This window comes from Poromitra crassiceps (assembly GCF_964638095.1).
Source record: "Poromitra crassiceps genome assembly, chromosome: 8".
In the NCBI taxonomy this organism is placed as follows: Eukaryota; Metazoa; Chordata; class Actinopteri; order Beryciformes; family Melamphaidae; genus Poromitra; species Poromitra crassiceps.
This window is the reverse complement of record NC_139629.1, coordinates 28,912,323-28,928,623: the sequence shown is the minus strand read 5'-3', so window position 1 is coordinate 28,928,623 and position 16,301 is coordinate 28,912,323. Positions and strand designations below refer to the sequence as shown.

The 16,301-nt window shown below is 44.9% G+C and overlaps 1 protein-coding gene across 1 annotated transcript in view; it reads left to right on the top strand.

The window, feature by feature from the left end:
* Positions 1-1,031: 1,031 nt before the first annotated feature.
* The window catches only part of lrrtm4l1 (leucine rich repeat transmembrane neuronal 4 like 1), a gene marked incomplete at both ends in the record, with an annotated part of 125,967 nt that continues 110,697 nt past the window's right edge, over positions 1,032-16,301 (top strand). Inside the window, one exon of the mRNA XM_083641150.1 lies at positions 1,032-1,177. Coding sequence (XP_083497276.1) covers positions 1,032-1,177 — 146 coding nt within the window. The remainder of the gene's footprint in view (positions 1,178-16,301) is intronic.

Below are 16,301 nucleotides of genomic sequence, written 5' to 3'. Positions count from 1 at the left end.
GAAAAGAGCATAATACTCAATGATTTTGTTCAATACTTTCTTTAGACAGATTATTATCGGTAACAGTTGCATGAGCGCAATATTACAGGGTGGTGTTGTCATTGCCTTGATCGTGATGCGTTAGGAACCAGGCTGCATGCTTCATCATATTGTTTGAGATGAAGTATGTAATACCCAGTCCGTAGCTAATGGCCTCGTGTGAGCCTATTTACAACTAGGAGACATCCAAATCTGTGCAACGCAATATACCAAATATTATTTAGGATTTGAAGTCTTAAGCCCAATTTATGCTTCGTCTGCCGACACTTTTGAAACGGTCGCCGACAGAAATTAGGACTTGAGTCGACACTTTCAAGTGTCGGCGAGCAGTGTCTGCTAACTGGTGAAATGTCTAGTGTCGCTGACTACGTCATAGTATCGCGCCAGTCTGATTGGCTATATAGACGGCACGCGCTTCCTTGTTTTGGCTGGGGTCCACCCGCTAGTTTTCGCTCGATTGAAATTAATGAACGTGTCCCCGCTATTTTTATCAGCCTGTCCTTGATGTATGACTCCGTGAAAATCACAAAGAACGTCGTGACCGATTTCCCAGAGAGAGAGGATGTGAGTTGTGCGGTTCTGTGCTGTTTATATGCGGCTGCAGCCAAGTACGTTACATCTTGCCTCCGAGGTGGTTTCACTGTGCATTTTGTCCCCTCTGCAGCTGCTTATAGCGTTCGAGTGTCACGTGACCGTTGAACCGAGGCGAACCTCCTCTGAAGTATAAATGCAACACCATGAGCGACACTTTCTTTTTCGTCTGCGACCATGTGCTGAGCGACACTTTATAATAAGTATAAATTAAGCTTATGCGTGTCCTCCGTCTCACACTCGGCAGCAGCTGATCGCCCTGAGGCTGGCAGTCGGCCCGAGGCCAAAGCATGTAGTGACTGAGCTGCTGGCATGACGCAAAGGGAAGAGAGCAGGGGTGAATGGCGGGGAGAGAGAGAGACAGAGAAAGGAGATTTAAACCCTACCGCCCATCTGTCGTGATGGGGACAAACAAGATGGAGGAGTCCTGTGTCTTGGTCATGACCCAGTGGGGATGTCATGAAGGCAGACTAATGTGCCTCACAGAGACTGGGCTCCAGGGGAACACGCCAGACTCTGTGATCACTCTGGAGGGCTTCCAGCTCATGTGAGTGGACAGAGGGAAGAAGAGTGCTGAGACCAAAGGTCTGGCGGTTTTTTTAACAACGCAATGATCGATAAGCAACTTTTTCCACATGAATCAATTTCTGTTTTGAAAACTATAATGTAAATATAAATATATATGCTGGGGCGTCCGGGTAGTGTGGCGCTAGATTCCCTGCAGTACCCAACACAGGCTCGCGCCCCCGTGTGTTACCTCCGGCTTGGTCGGACGTCCATACAGGCACGATTGGCTGTGTCTGCGGGTGGGAAGCCGGATTGAGGGTATGAGTCCTGGTTGATGCACTAGTCACTAGTGCCCCCTAGTGCCCCCCTTCAAACTGCTTCTGTGCGCATGAAACTTCTGCTCTTGGATCTCTTCTCTTCTCTTGGATTTTTGTGCAACAATCCTGTCAAAAATCCACAACCAATAGAATGCCAGGATAGTGTCACATGATCCCCGACCTGTGGGATCATGTGACACTATCCTGGCATTCTTCTTACATTTTCAAAACAGTCGTGTTACTTTAGTTTTAATACAAAAACGATGTAACGTTGTTTTCTTTCTCTCTCTCTCTCTCTCTCTCTCTCTCTCTCTCTCTCGTTTTATGCACACCTTTTTTGTAAAAAAAAAAAAAAAACAATACACAAAGTATAGTCTTTATCTTTATCTATCTCTTTGAATTATATTAATATGATGTGAGGTTCAGTTACCTTAGCACAGAAACAGCGGGTGGAAATATTTACTTTTATACTTTATTACATTTCAAAGCTTGTACTTTTTTACTTTTACTTAAACAAGTTGAATCCGTACCTGTACTTTCAACAGAGTTTACACAAGTAACTGTGCTCCTACTTAAGTAAAGAATGTGTTTTCCCATCTCTGTTGTCCAAAACAAAAAACCTTAATCACATTAAAGGACATTAAATCAATAGGAAGCAGAGGGCTTTCAAGGTTGGAGACAGGGAGGAAGCTAAGTCTGTCCAGAGGGAGCTTAAGAAGACAATTCAGGACACCTGGGGGAGGTGGGACGAGAATGATCACTGGCCATAATGTCCATCACATCCCTCACACCTAGGGACAAAACTACAGGCCTGTCGGGAGATGGTAATCGTGCATTCCTTTATAACTGGGAACTGGTAATCTTACGACTTCAAAGGTCATGAGATGGACGGTGACGTCTGGACGAGCTGGTGTTTCCCATTCCAAACTCGTAGGAGCCTCAGCAGCCCTGACCTCAAAAATCCAAGATGGCTGTGCTGCGCAACAACAGTAGTTATAATCGTAGTAATATTGTTTAGCACTTCTGTTTTGTTTGTGTCTCATTAAATCAGCTGTACACACAGCACTGCCTAACTTCTATCTGTGTGGACATGAGGCTGCAGTGTTTGTATGCGCAAAATGCCGCGAAATGCCATGTTGTCAATTGTTATTGCTAACAATGGCTAGCCTGGCTAGCGACTGGATCTGACCAATGAACAGTGAACTTTCCAGCTCAAGTTTTCTGCAAATGGAACGCTAACAAAACGGATGTGATGTCATTTAGCCTCCACATCCCAGTTATTTTGCGATAAAGGAACGCACGATTCGAGAGGAGAACAAGGAAAGGAGCACCTTCACCCCCTCCCCCCGCAATTATGACGATGTCCGGCACTGCCACTTTGTATGCGATGTAGTTGGATCTTAGACCCATCCTGACCGTAAGTATGGGTCAGGAAACCTCACCCCATTGAAAGAGTAGTTAGCTTATTTGTGTCAGGCAACCTGTCTGTTACTGGCAAAACTTTAAAATACGTGGAGGAGGCATCCAGATCTTCCATATTTCTATGACAGCTGAACCGCTAGCTGTCACTTTCTGCAACCATGTTCAGCTCAGCCCACAAAATACGTCATCGTTGTTTACAAAAGGGGGCTATTTTTTCCCTCTGGAGCTGGCTGGATGACACACTGAAAGAAGGTAGAGCCGGCACACTTACTAACATGGCAATCATAGGCTGATAGGCTGTATGGTGTGGGTGAAGCAATCAGCACCTCTCAGGGTGGCGCACATCCAAACATGATTGATATAGATTGACACATCACTCAAGTCAAACCCAGGAAAATGCATATAAATACATAGAAAAGGAAGGGCTTGAAAAAATCAACAAGTGCTGAACAGACAAACATTAAAAATATCTGATACACAAAAACATGCACCAGATACAACGAACAGATACAATAGACACCATTCTACACATTATATAAAAAATATATATCATTCGGAAAAAGGTTTAAATTCGGAAAATGGGAGAATTTGAACACAATGAGCACATCGGCCAATAGGAAAACCAACATGTAAAACCAACATTAAAAAACCATTAGGAGGGGGGACTTATAATTATTGAGGCTACATTTTACAAAAACAGTTTTTTAGAGGAAATGGATGAAACACTCTAACTTTATTCTATGTGTATCACATTTGAAGTGATGTCATCTGTGCACCTGGCAGCTCTCCTCCCCCCTCTTCCTCTCCTCCCCCCTCTTCCTCTCCTCCCCCTCTTCCTCTCCTCCCTCTGTCCTCGTCTCTTGCTATGTGTGTTCTCTCACAGGGCTGATTGCAGCAGGAGTGCACCTGTGTGTGGGAGGTGTGGCTGTCCATCAAGCTGCCTATTTCATCCTTGCTGTACCTGGACTCTGGGTACATGTGCAGTTCTTGCCATCAGACAGTGGGTTAGTGCTCAGACGTCTGAACCTTTGTTCACCCTATAGCCTTGTGTTAGCCTAGCCAAGTCCTTGTTCTTGTACCTTGTGCACTAACCCTCGTCAAAGAGCGTGGAAGGAAGGAAGGGACGCCATGTTGGCCCCTAAAATCAGCCTCCCTTACGTCAACAACATGCAGCACAGAGACGACACCATGAAGGAGAATTTCAAGTTGACAAATAAGCTAACTGCATAAACTCCAATATGAGAACAATGATGAATAAGGTCTGGTGTAAAATTGATTGACCACTGAACCGACCTATTAACGTTTTTCGCTGGCATCGAGTTTACATACAAAGTCAATGCAAACGAGTGATTGAGAGTGTATTCGCCCGGGAGAAAAATCGCTGGGCGTCCGAGCGACAGAGACGGAGCGATAGGGAGAAAATTCGCTCGTCGCCCGAGATGAAATATCCCAACTCGAGCGAAATTACGCTGGCATCAGTCGCTCGCTGTTCAACGCTGATTGGCTGCCGTGTGAGAGTGAGTCAAGGATCACACTGGCTTGGAACAAACCGCTGGTTTATTGTGTGGCAACAAACCACATTGACAGCTGATTGACAGGCTGACAGCTGACATGAAGTGAAGTCTGTACTACCGGTATAGAGCTTGCGTTAGGAGCACGCTGATAGGCTTAGCTTGTAAACAACTACGGTGGCTCGTAGTGGACAAATATCATGACATTGCGTAACGTTAAAGCCCCCAGATGTCCGTCAATTATTGTGCCTGTTGACGAGCGAATTAAACAGAGCGACAGAGCGATTCCAAAGGGTTGAATCGAGCGACAGAGAGAAAAATAAATATCTCGGTGTGAACACAGCTTGAGACTCTCAATAAAACTATAAATGTGTGGGGGGGGGGGATTGCTTGATTATTGTTAATATTTACAGTAATGCAGCACCAATTTTGGAATTGTGTGTCCCTCATAGCCAGAGTCCAATAAGCTTCAAACATTGACGTCATGTGATCCAGGAGCAGAGATTAAAATATCATCAGCATACACCACCTGTATCCAATCCTGCTGCTATAATTGGAGAGCTGTGTGTCCGTGTGTGTCCGGTTCCTCGTCTCCAGAGTCACCCCACCCCAGAATTGAACGTGCGTAGCGTGCAAAAATTCTACTTATCTTCATATGATGTGAGGTTCAGTTAGCTTTGCACAGAAACAGCCGGTAGAAATACTTAAACAATTTTTTTTTGCCCTATGTTGCCTTCAGGCCAAAAGACACTGGTCAAATACTTAAGACTTAAGTAGTTTTCCAGCCAAGCGATCAGTGTTCATTTCCCCCCTAAGTAATTACATGGGGCAAAGTGCCTTGCTAAAAAGGGCCAACTGACAGTCTATACTGGTATTGATACCAACACCGACCTTCATGGTGGACTGACTCATATCTACCTTATCACATACAGTATTCAAACTCTCTGGTTGCGAGACGAATGCCCTAACTGGATCAGTGCCACCCCCAACGGCATATCTGGAACTCTCTACTGTATGGTGATGGAGCAGGTGGTCTTGTCACTCTCCTGGCTGGACTTATTCCACAAGCGGCAGGCTCCTGGCTTGGTGGATTTATTTATTTATTTTTACAATTAGCCCCAATGTGAAAATTCCTTAAGGAGCCACTTGCAAAATATGACTTCATTCAGATCATATGGGAAATATGGTAGATATGAGTTTCTTACTTCTAATATGGTCCACATCAGCTTTCAACTCATCTATAAATCCAGCCAGTGATTTCCGCAGAGATGGTGCACTTTTTTGGGGAGTCCACTCTTTGGGCTCTACTTTGTGATGATATGAAGGAAGGAGAGAGAGATGTGATAGAATATGAGCTGGGACACAAACTCATGTCTCAATCAGATCTGGCAACACGTGTGAAGCAGGCAGTACTAATCAAACAAACACAATCCATCTACCTATCAATCCATCATGCTAATGAGTCAACTACGTTTATTTACAGAACAGCAACATTGTACCCAGGCTTTCTAGTAGGAAAACCTGGAATGATAGGCCTAAGCTGTTATTTTTGTCAATGTTTGTTTTAGCCTAAGCTAATTTGCAATATGCATCCCTTGATGGGAATTTGTGAAAGACTTGTGCCAAAATGGGTACAACCAACATGATAGATATAGTGTTTTGTTTTTACACGATTTGAGCAACACCTGCGTGTGCTGCTTGTAATATATACAAAGTGTCACAGTTGGAAACCGTCAAAGGAGGGCAAACACTATTAAGTTCTGTAATTAAGAGGTCCATCCAAACTTTAGCCCATCCAAAATGTAAATCCTGGCACGGTGGCTGGGTACGGTAATGACATCCATCTGCTATGTTGACTCAGTTGCTTCTAACCTAAGCTGTGCTCTCATTGCTCTTTCAAGTGGTCGATTACAATTTCAGAAAGATGATTATAATAGAGCAGAGTGCAAGCAGAGGCACAGAGTCTGGATATAAGCAAGTTACCTGCCACACCGGGACAAAGATTTTAAGATCAACTTTATTATCCCTCAAGGAGAACATAGTCTTGGGCAAAGTGCTCTCCACAAAGTTAAAGACAGTAAAGAGACAAGTCAATGCTCAACACAGCATACAAGAGACAATACAACAGAAGAATGCAGGCGATAAGAGCGATACAGACACAGTCATGTAGACAATCAAACGTGTCTGTTTGCACTGGAAAGACTGCACACTGTTGACTGTTCATCTGTCTTAGTGACTGTTATTTGAGCTGCTCCCAGTGTTTAGTGCTCTAATAGAGATGGGGAGGGAGGTTAGTTTGCATGGATTCTGTGTATACCGTGGAGCGTGCATGAAGGTTAGTTTGCATGTGTAGCCGAGCCAATTTTTCTTATTTTATTGTGTTTCTTTATTTGTCCTGACGTCTCTGTTTTGATAAGTGAACTTACCCCAAATCAGTTCCGTCTAATAGGTTCCACCCTACTGGTTTAATGACGCTCGGTTTTTGTTCCTCTGGGGTGATATTTGAGTGTTACACGCCCGGGCACAATTGCAGTTACACCTATGCTGGTTCCGGGTACGTCACGCTTCTCACCTGCTCTCTCATTTTCATTTTCATATTTACTTTTTCTCTATCTTATAATGACACTATCGTGCTATACAGAGTGCTGTAAGCTGCTAGCGAACATGTTGAGTCAGCCTCCTTAGTGTGGAGAGTTGTCATTTCGTTTTCAGACTGTTGTGTTTAATTGTGCTAAGCTAGTTAGCTTCTTGCTAGCCAGTGGCTACGTGCCTTTGCTTACGTTAGCCGCAGTCAGTGAAGGTCTCATTATGCTTTCCGCATCAGCGAGGAACGCGAGTGTCCGCACGGAAAAGTGACGTCAAATCAGCAGACACGCCCCTCCGCAAGGCTCCGTGCGGACGGTTTTCGAGCGGCCATGCGCACGCCGAAATTTGTAACTACGCGGACGCGGACGGGCGGACAAGGTGGAGTTTTCAAGACTCGCGCTCAATTCCGCCTGCAGAAACCCACACAGAGTATACAAGCTCCACACGTTTCCTCGTCGGATTCCGTGTCTCTCATTTCCGTGCGGCCGGCCAAAGCGTCAAGCATAATCCAGGCTTTACGCGGCGTGTGCCCGGTCGGAGTCACATTATGGTTATACAGGTCATGTGGTGTAATGTTTACAGTACGTTTATGTGTGTTTCCTGTTATTCCTTTTATAGAATGTGGAGAGAGAGACATGTGAGAGTGGTGTGTGACACCATGTTTTTTGTTTCTCCTGTGAAGGTATGTTTGTTCAATGTGCTTATTTTAAATTGTTAATATTTTGCACACAAAAAAAGAGAATTGGGTTGATGTGGGTGGAAATTGTATGTAATTAGTCTGTTGCAGTGAATGTATTTTGTATATTGTATAGCACTTTATTTTGTTTATTTATCTTTATATACGATTTTATATTGTACATTATACATTGTACATTAGTATACTGTATAAGGCAGTTGCACCTATGCTGGTTCCGGAATGTGGAGAGTAGGGCTGTCCCAAACGATTATTTTCTTATCGATTAATCTAACGACTATTTTTTCGATTAGTCGATTAATCTAACGATTATTATTATTATTAAAGAGAAAGAAATAATAATACTGTCGGGACATATTTAAAATTAGTCTAAGTCTAATTTCCATGTCTGTTATTATGATATGATCATATGAATTATTATAAATATTAATCTTATTATAATAGATAGTGCCTGCCTATTTGTCAGTTGCCTGCTCTCATCACGAAAATACTGGACCACCTGACACATAGATTAAATTGATCATCATCATGATTCATCACTGTATGTATGAACCCTTTCCCTGAACTGAGGAGGATCAGTATTTTTACAGGACATGGATTTATTTAATCACTGGAGTAATGTGCAGCTAACTCAGCCAAATGTATGTTTGCATCAGTGTGGGGGTAAGGAAATAAATAATACAAACGATTTACAGACTAACAGTCACAGACTGTAACAATGGTCTGTAACGTTAGTTTTGATCTCATCTTACATGGCCGTGAACGCAAACAGAAGAATGTAAACAGCCGAATAGCACTGTTAGTGTTAAATGATGCACGCAGTAAATTAACGTGAGCAGCAACAGACTAACAATGGTCTGTAACGTTAGTTTAATCAATTTTCTACATGTTAGCCATGAAAGCAAACGGAAATATGTACGTTAACGTTAAACGGCCGAATAACACCATTAAATGGTGTAATGTTATGTTCGCTGCGGTGCAGAAATTACTTTCAACATGACGGTGATGGCTTACAAACTACGCTAAGTCAATGGTAAGTGACTACCACTATCAGAAACACGTTCCATGTTAATGCTAATATATCATGCTTAGACAAACATCGCCTATGGTTGTTGTTGCCCTAGTTTGTGGATCAGCCAAGACAGCCATGCGTCCACTACTTTCTCCGGCCATCGCTGACATCTTTTTTGTTTTGTGACAATTGTGACGCGTCGAGGCACGTAGCGTGCGTCGACGTAATTACGTAGTCGACGTCATCGATTACGTCGACTCGCTGGGACAGCCCTAGTGCAGAGAGATGTATGGAGTGGTGTGTGACACAGTTTTTTTGTTTCTCCTGTGAAGGAAGTACAACCCTACTGATGCCAGCTACGGTGCCTGTCATTCAGCCAACCAAACACAATGCAGAATAGTGGCTGTTACACATGGATTCTCTTCTGTGTATACCGTGATGAAGGTTAGTTTGCATGGATTCTGTGTATACCGTGCATGAAGGTTAGTTTGCATGGATTCTGTGTATACCGTGCATGAAGGTTAGTTTGCATGGATTCTGTGTATACCGTGATGAAGGTTAGTTTGCATGGATTCTGTGTATACCGTGCATGAAGGTTAGTTTGCATGGATTCTGTGTATACCGTGCATGAAGGTTAGTTTGCATGGATTCTGTGTATACCGAGGGACTCGTTACCTTCTTCCTGATGGTAAGAGCGGGATGTGTGACAGATCATATGATACCCTTTGAGCTTGTTCACTCCAGGGCTCTGGTCTCCTGCAGACTTGACATGTCGAATATAATTCCCTCTGCTTTTTTGGTGTTAAAGATAAGATGATGTTTGTCACACCACTCAGGAGTAAGTGTGACTGTCTTAGACTTTCTATCTTTCTTTCTTTGACAGACTTGAGACAGTTTGGTTATTTACTCAAATCGTTAAAGCATAAAACTGTATTAAGAATTGATGGCATAAGAAGAACTTACCCTATATTTGACACATGAGTTTTGCTTTGCTCAAGTTTCCAAGGTTGATAGTCGTGTTCCAAATATTTACGAATCTGTATTTTCCACGTGTAGGCTACACTGCTCGTTTATTCTGTGTGAGAAAACGTTCATGTTACAGGCTAGATGGATGTGCCAGCCATCCAGTGTAGAATCGCGTTATATGCATAAAAAATATATAAGTATTTTATATACTTTTCATAACTTTTGTGGTCACATGCATTGCCGATGGTCACCTCTGACATGCTGACCTGCAACACAATGGGTTCTGTCTTTGACCACGTGTCAGTGTCTGACCAATAGACTTTGGATTCTCTGCTCATTGTCATCAGCGAGCAACTGTGCCAGGTAACAGAACTGTGCCAGGTAAAAGAACTGTGCCAGGTAACAGGGAGACGGAGCCTTAAGATATTCACAAATCCTTTGGCAGCCTGTCCAGCTGACACAGCAGCAGCTGCCACAATGAAAGGGCCTCAGCATTACCTCAGCTAACATTGGATGGATGTTGTCCGTCCGATCTGGCAGCAAATCATTATTCAAAAGATGTCACAGCTCGATGGTTGAGGCCCTTTCCATTTAAATCAGGGGTGGCCACACTTTCTCTTGTGGAGCACATATAGAGAAATACATATAGAGAAATACATATAGAGAAATACATATAGAGAAATACAAGGAGTCGAGGGCCAAACAAACTTACGCGCGGCCGGTTTCAACCAGTTACACTGAAATGTAAAAGAAAGTTTTTAGACCAGAAAACCCCTGTGCCATCAAAAAGTCAAACAAGTACTCACTTTTTCAGCACAGACCAATGGACGTACTCCTCAAAAAGAAAATAATACATTCTTAAGTTTTTCAATGTGGTCAATTGTTTTTACGCAAAGCACATCGCAATATCGTGATATATATTTGAGTCTGGCTCCATTGGAAATTTAACCGCTAACCTGGCAGCTACTCTATACTGTAAGGTACACAAGACAACATCACATCATCTTCTGTTCCTGTGATCTACCGTGGTGAAGACATTCACGCCTGTTGGTTCATTATTATTCTCCTTCTCATTATAATAATATAATACGTCTAAAATTCCCCTCCCAGTTTTGCATCAGGGCCCAGCATGATGCGATCACGTTTAATTTATACAAACTGATGATCGTCATGCATAATGCAGTGAGGGGGTTTGGGTAATGCTAATTGAATTTGAAGATGAAGTATGTCGTGGACAAATAGTCTGTGACTTCATCCCGCTGTAATGACTCACGGGACAGTGTTGGAAATGCATTGCCCACGCAAACAAAATATGATGCGTGCATTTTCAACTATAACTTATTCACAAAGTACATTCATGCAAATTTGACCAAGTGTGTCTGATGCCTCTGTGCAAGCAGCTGAATCTGTCAGGAACATGATACATTCTCATCTTCAACTTTTAATAATGTCCTGCCAATGTCTGCAAGTGATGATTGCCCATGCAATTAGTGGTAGGTGTGTAGTGGATAGGCATCATAATTCTCTAGAATATAGCTGCTTCCCCCATTACCGACAAAGTGCTTTTATATTCTGTATATTTTCTTCTAACCCTCTTATGAAGCTCCCTCACTTCACTGTCTCCCTTGTTCACCTACCATCAACCTCCTCCACAGGTTTATATCGTTTTTATAGGACTGGAGATGTTTAAACACAAATCTGGTCCATTTCAGTGAGGTTACTATACTAACCACAAAAGCTATACTATATTACAGTTTGCAGGCTGTGTGTTTTAGTGCCTCCATCTTTAATGAAATAGCCACAGAAATAAATCTCTTTTAAATTGCGCACATGTCCCATGTAAGCGAATTAGGCTACTTTGCCGTTGCACATAGGAAAAAACCTCATGTCACTAAGCGAGAGTATGTTGTAAACTAATATAATGAACCCAGCGAGCAAAAAGAAAAAGGAACAGCATAGAAAATAAAAGTCACTGTCAGGATTCATGAGGTTTCTCCACACATCCCAGCCAGGCTGCTTGGAGCAAAACCACATGTATGGTAAACTCATGCACACATGAATATCAGACTAGTTAAAACAGATTGTGTAGCTGACTGGTCGAGACACCCAGAATCTATGAACCCAAGTAAGGCTCTGCCAACATCCCATAATGCTTCTGTCGGACAGAAACCTTCAATATGCCGTTGTTTGGGGCAACATGTTTGGGGCAACATGGTGGCCTATTGATTAGACAGACCATACTATAAGAAAAAGACAAATCATGTTTAGGATACCTACTCATTACAAGTTGCTTGGTAAGAACATCAGCTGAACAGTTCCTCTTGATTATGTAAATATGCCACAAAATCCAACGGTTACTTCCCTCTGCAATCTTCAACGAAGCTTTTTAACTATAGATGAGCTACAAACAGTCTTGTGATAGATGCAGTCGCTCTGTGTGGGAACGCCCACAAAATGTTACTACAGCTGGCGCGCGACTGGGGTAAAAGCCCCCATATATCTCAATGGGCTGACTCACCAAAGGACGGTGCTGCGGCTCTACACTACAGGATTGGGGATTCTAGAGCAGCTACATAGACGTCTGTTCAGATGTGCGTTTACTGCGCTGGTTGAATCACCGATCCTGTCTGCCTGGGCTGGGCTAGCAGCTAAATGATCACTATGCTGAATGGGGAGAATGGGAGGATTTACCCCACCCTGACCACGACCGCAGCCAGCTACCCATGACAAGACTATGACTCAACCTATCCACCTTATTTTTGAATGCCCCACTGTAAAAAATAATTGTGGGAACAAGGTCCGGTTTAGCTTGCCATTTCCTTTGTTATACTCTGGCTGCAGACCCGAATTATAAACCGGAAGCTGGAGTCCGTTATAAAAGTTATAAATATAGTCACGTTATAAACAACTAACCAACGCTGCGGGTCCATATGGAAACAGTGTTACTCGACATGGTTAAAAGTGAAATCAATTTGGTCATTCAGTGGCGTTTTACTGCCATGTAAAGTAACTACTACGCTAGCCGTTAGCATTAGCCACAGTAGCCGACTACCCACAATGCATTATGTTATCCCAGCACCCGAACGACACGGCTGTAGAGCAGAATGGCTCTGCTGTAAATTCCTCATAGACGTTTTTTTTGTCAAGTTAAAACAGTGTAAAAATTACACCGGAAGCGGAAGAAGCACCCAGGCATCATGGCAGCTAGAAATAAGGTGGATAGTGCTGTGTATTGTACATTCTAAGAGAAGCAAAATTGTTACATATAGGCTAGAAGGCCTTAACATGTGAGAGTATACCCAACACAGTGAAATCTAAATCTGATTGACCAAAGTAGCCTATAGGTCAATGCAAAGTATAACCTTATCATCATCATCGTCCTCGTCGGTTGGCGGTGTTAGTCACGGTTTTGGGGCACGATTTGCGATGTCCATGAATCAATTGGTCACAATTTTGATCACATTTTCATTGTGACATCATCAGTGACATCATCAGTGATGTCATAAATCCCACAATATGTTGCGCCCATGACGCATCGCGCGTTGCGTGCAAGATGCTATAAAATTGCTTCCAGAGTCTCCACCCTTTGGTTAAAAAAGCACAGAGATTCAGCTGACATTCTGCAGGCTTTGAGGTTTGAGCTCAGATCCATCTTTGTTTTTTCTCTTGTTGATACAGTGAAACATAAAAAGAACCTAATTGAGCAGCAACACAAACACAAGCTGCATCAGTTTCTCTAAAGTTTGCTGCTGCTGGTGTAGTATATATACTCCCTACTGTTCCTCTATCAGTTCACTTGATAAACGCTTGAAAAGTTTTCTTTCAAATAATTGTATAGCTACTCCAAACACAACTTGAGTTTTCCTGCTCATACAACCGTTCTCAGGAACCCTTGCAGACGAGAAACCGCTAGAAATCAACGGTGCGGGCGAGGCGCCTGCTAGTCACGAGTCATGTGACCGCTAGTCGTCACATGACAACAGTACCCTTTCTCGTCGGACATCGACATTGTGGGCGAGGCAACCACTACAGGTCGTCTGACGCCGACCTCCAGCGGTCTTGAACGGGAACATCAGCCTGATGTTTAAGTAGCCTAGCTACGTCACTGCTGCCCTAGGGAGAAGTGAGAGTAGTGGACCTGTACCGACTTCCACATTTCTCGTTGACAAGAAAGGGGTGTACCCCACCCGTTATGAAGTGATGGCAAGGAGTCCTGACCAATGATTTGTGATCGGTTGGGAGGATGGATTTTAAACTATTTTTTTCTGTTTGACACTTTTCACCCTGAAGTGTTGTTTCCATTAATGGTCCTCTTTTAAAATGTACGATTTAATTAACCAAATTATAGCACAGAAGCACAAATTGGAATCGGTCTCTTGTTTAGCTCTCAGCTATTTGAATTGCCTCCGTTTAAACTTGTGCCTTTCATTAATTGGTTGGTGAAGTGCACGAATCCCTCAGAGATAGCTTTATAGTGCTCTATATTCACTGGTGGGTATTCGGGAGCCAGCAGCACCCTGGCTCGTCTGAGGTGGGGAGAGACAGTGGGTGCTTTCTCCACACACACAGACAGCCGTATTCATTAGGATATTCATGGGTGCAGAGGGACCGCTGGCTGGGTGCAGCTCGGCAACGCTTTCACCAAAATGGTGAGTGACTTAACGTGCTCCAACAATGATTCAAATACTGTACATGTACACAAACACAGGCACTGACCACAAATACAGGCACATACATGCACAAAGTATCTATCTATCTATCTATCTATCTATGGTAACTAGGTGGAGTTTTTCAGCTCATGTCTGCATAGCAGACATTTTCCTAGGCCATTAACCTGCTCCTTTTGACAGTTACCAAGGTATTCTCCCTAATCTTCACACCACTCCACAAATTGTGCAAGGGAAAGAAAGAAATCACCGCCATATGCTTTTAGCTGTCAGAGAGGAAATGTGCTTTTGACTTGTGTTTTCCACGGATGCATTGTGCAGCTTTTGGCCGGTGGACAGTTACGGCACAGCAGCCCAAAATACAGCTGAGGCAACACAAAGATGCGACCGGCCTGTCAGTGGCTTTCAGCAGCCTCAGCCTCTCCATGTGTGTTTCAGGATGGATCTGGAGTCAGGCAGATGCCCTCAATCCTCACAAATACACGCACGGTAATGCACGTACGCACGCGCGCGCGCGCACACACACACACACACACACACACACACACACATGAGCACACACACACACGAGCACACACACACATGCGTGCGCACACGCACGCACGCACACACACACCCACCGACGCACGCACACGCACACACGCACGCACGCACACACACACACGCATGCACACACACACGCACACCCCTCCCACATGCCCTCCCCCATGGTAAGCACCATTGTGGCGTAGGAGCTGCAGTGTGAATGAACAGTGATGTGGTGGATACAGTCCATCAGCTGCCTGCTGAGGGGAGATACAGTGATGACAGGGATGGCTGTGTGTGTGTGGGGGGGGAGGGGAGGAGACGGGAGGAGGTGTGTGTGTGGGGGGGGGAGACGAGAGGAGGTGTGGGGGGGAGACGGGAGGAGGTGTGTGTGTGGGGGGGGAGGGGAGGAGGTGTGGGGGGAGAGAGGGGAGGTGTGTGTGGGGGGAGGAGGTGTGTGTGTGTGTGTGTGGGGGGGGGAGGGGAGGGGAGGAGGTGTGTGTGGGGAGAGGGGAGGAAGTGTGGGGGGAGAGGGGAGGAGGTGTGTGTGGGGGGGAGAGGGGAGGAAGTGTGGGGGGGGAGAGGGGAGGAGGTGTGTGGGGGGGGGAGAGGGGAGGAGGTGTGCGTGGGTGGGGGAGGTGTGTGTGGGGGGAGGGGGAGGGGAGGCGGTGTGTGTGGGGGGGGGGAGGTGAGGAAGTGTGTGTGGGGGGGACGGGAGGAGGTGTGGGGGGGGAGGTGTGTGTGTGTGTGGGGGGGGCGGGAGGAGGTCTGGGGGGGGGGAGGGGAGGAGGTGTGGGGGGGGAGGTGTGTGTGGGGGGGGAGGGGAGGAGGTGTGTGTGTGGGGGAGGGGAGGAGGTGTGCGTGTGTGTGTGGGGGGGGGAGGAGGTGTGTGTGTGTGGGGGGGGGAGGGGAGGAGGTGTGGGGGGGAGAGGGGAGGAGGGTTTCCTTCACTCAGTCTGCGTCAGGGCTTGAAGTGGACAAAATAAGTGGCTGAACTCACCGTGTTCACATTGGTGAATATCACATTGGTGAGTATCACATTGGTGAATATCAGCTGGTATCAGCAAATCTTTGAAAGTATACTAGCAACCCAAATCGCCAGAATAAAACATTGGCATTTGACATGTGTGAAAAGCAGGGATATAATCTCACTGTAGGCTCTGAATCACAACTGCGTCTGCTCAGCTCGCACCCTGACCCTCTAGCACCCTGACCCTTTAGCACCCTGACCCTTTAGCCCAGTGGATAAGTCATGCACCCTGACCCTCTAGCCCAGTGGATAAGTCATGCACTTCCTCTCCTTCCTCGCACCCTGACCCTCTAGCCCAGTGGATAAGTCATGCACTTCCTCTCCTTTCGTGGGGGTCAAGAGATCCTAGGTTCGAAGCCACACTTGGACGCTACATCAACGTACATTTGGGTGGGGGAAGTTTCTTAAATGTGTCATTTTACATCTACAATTTA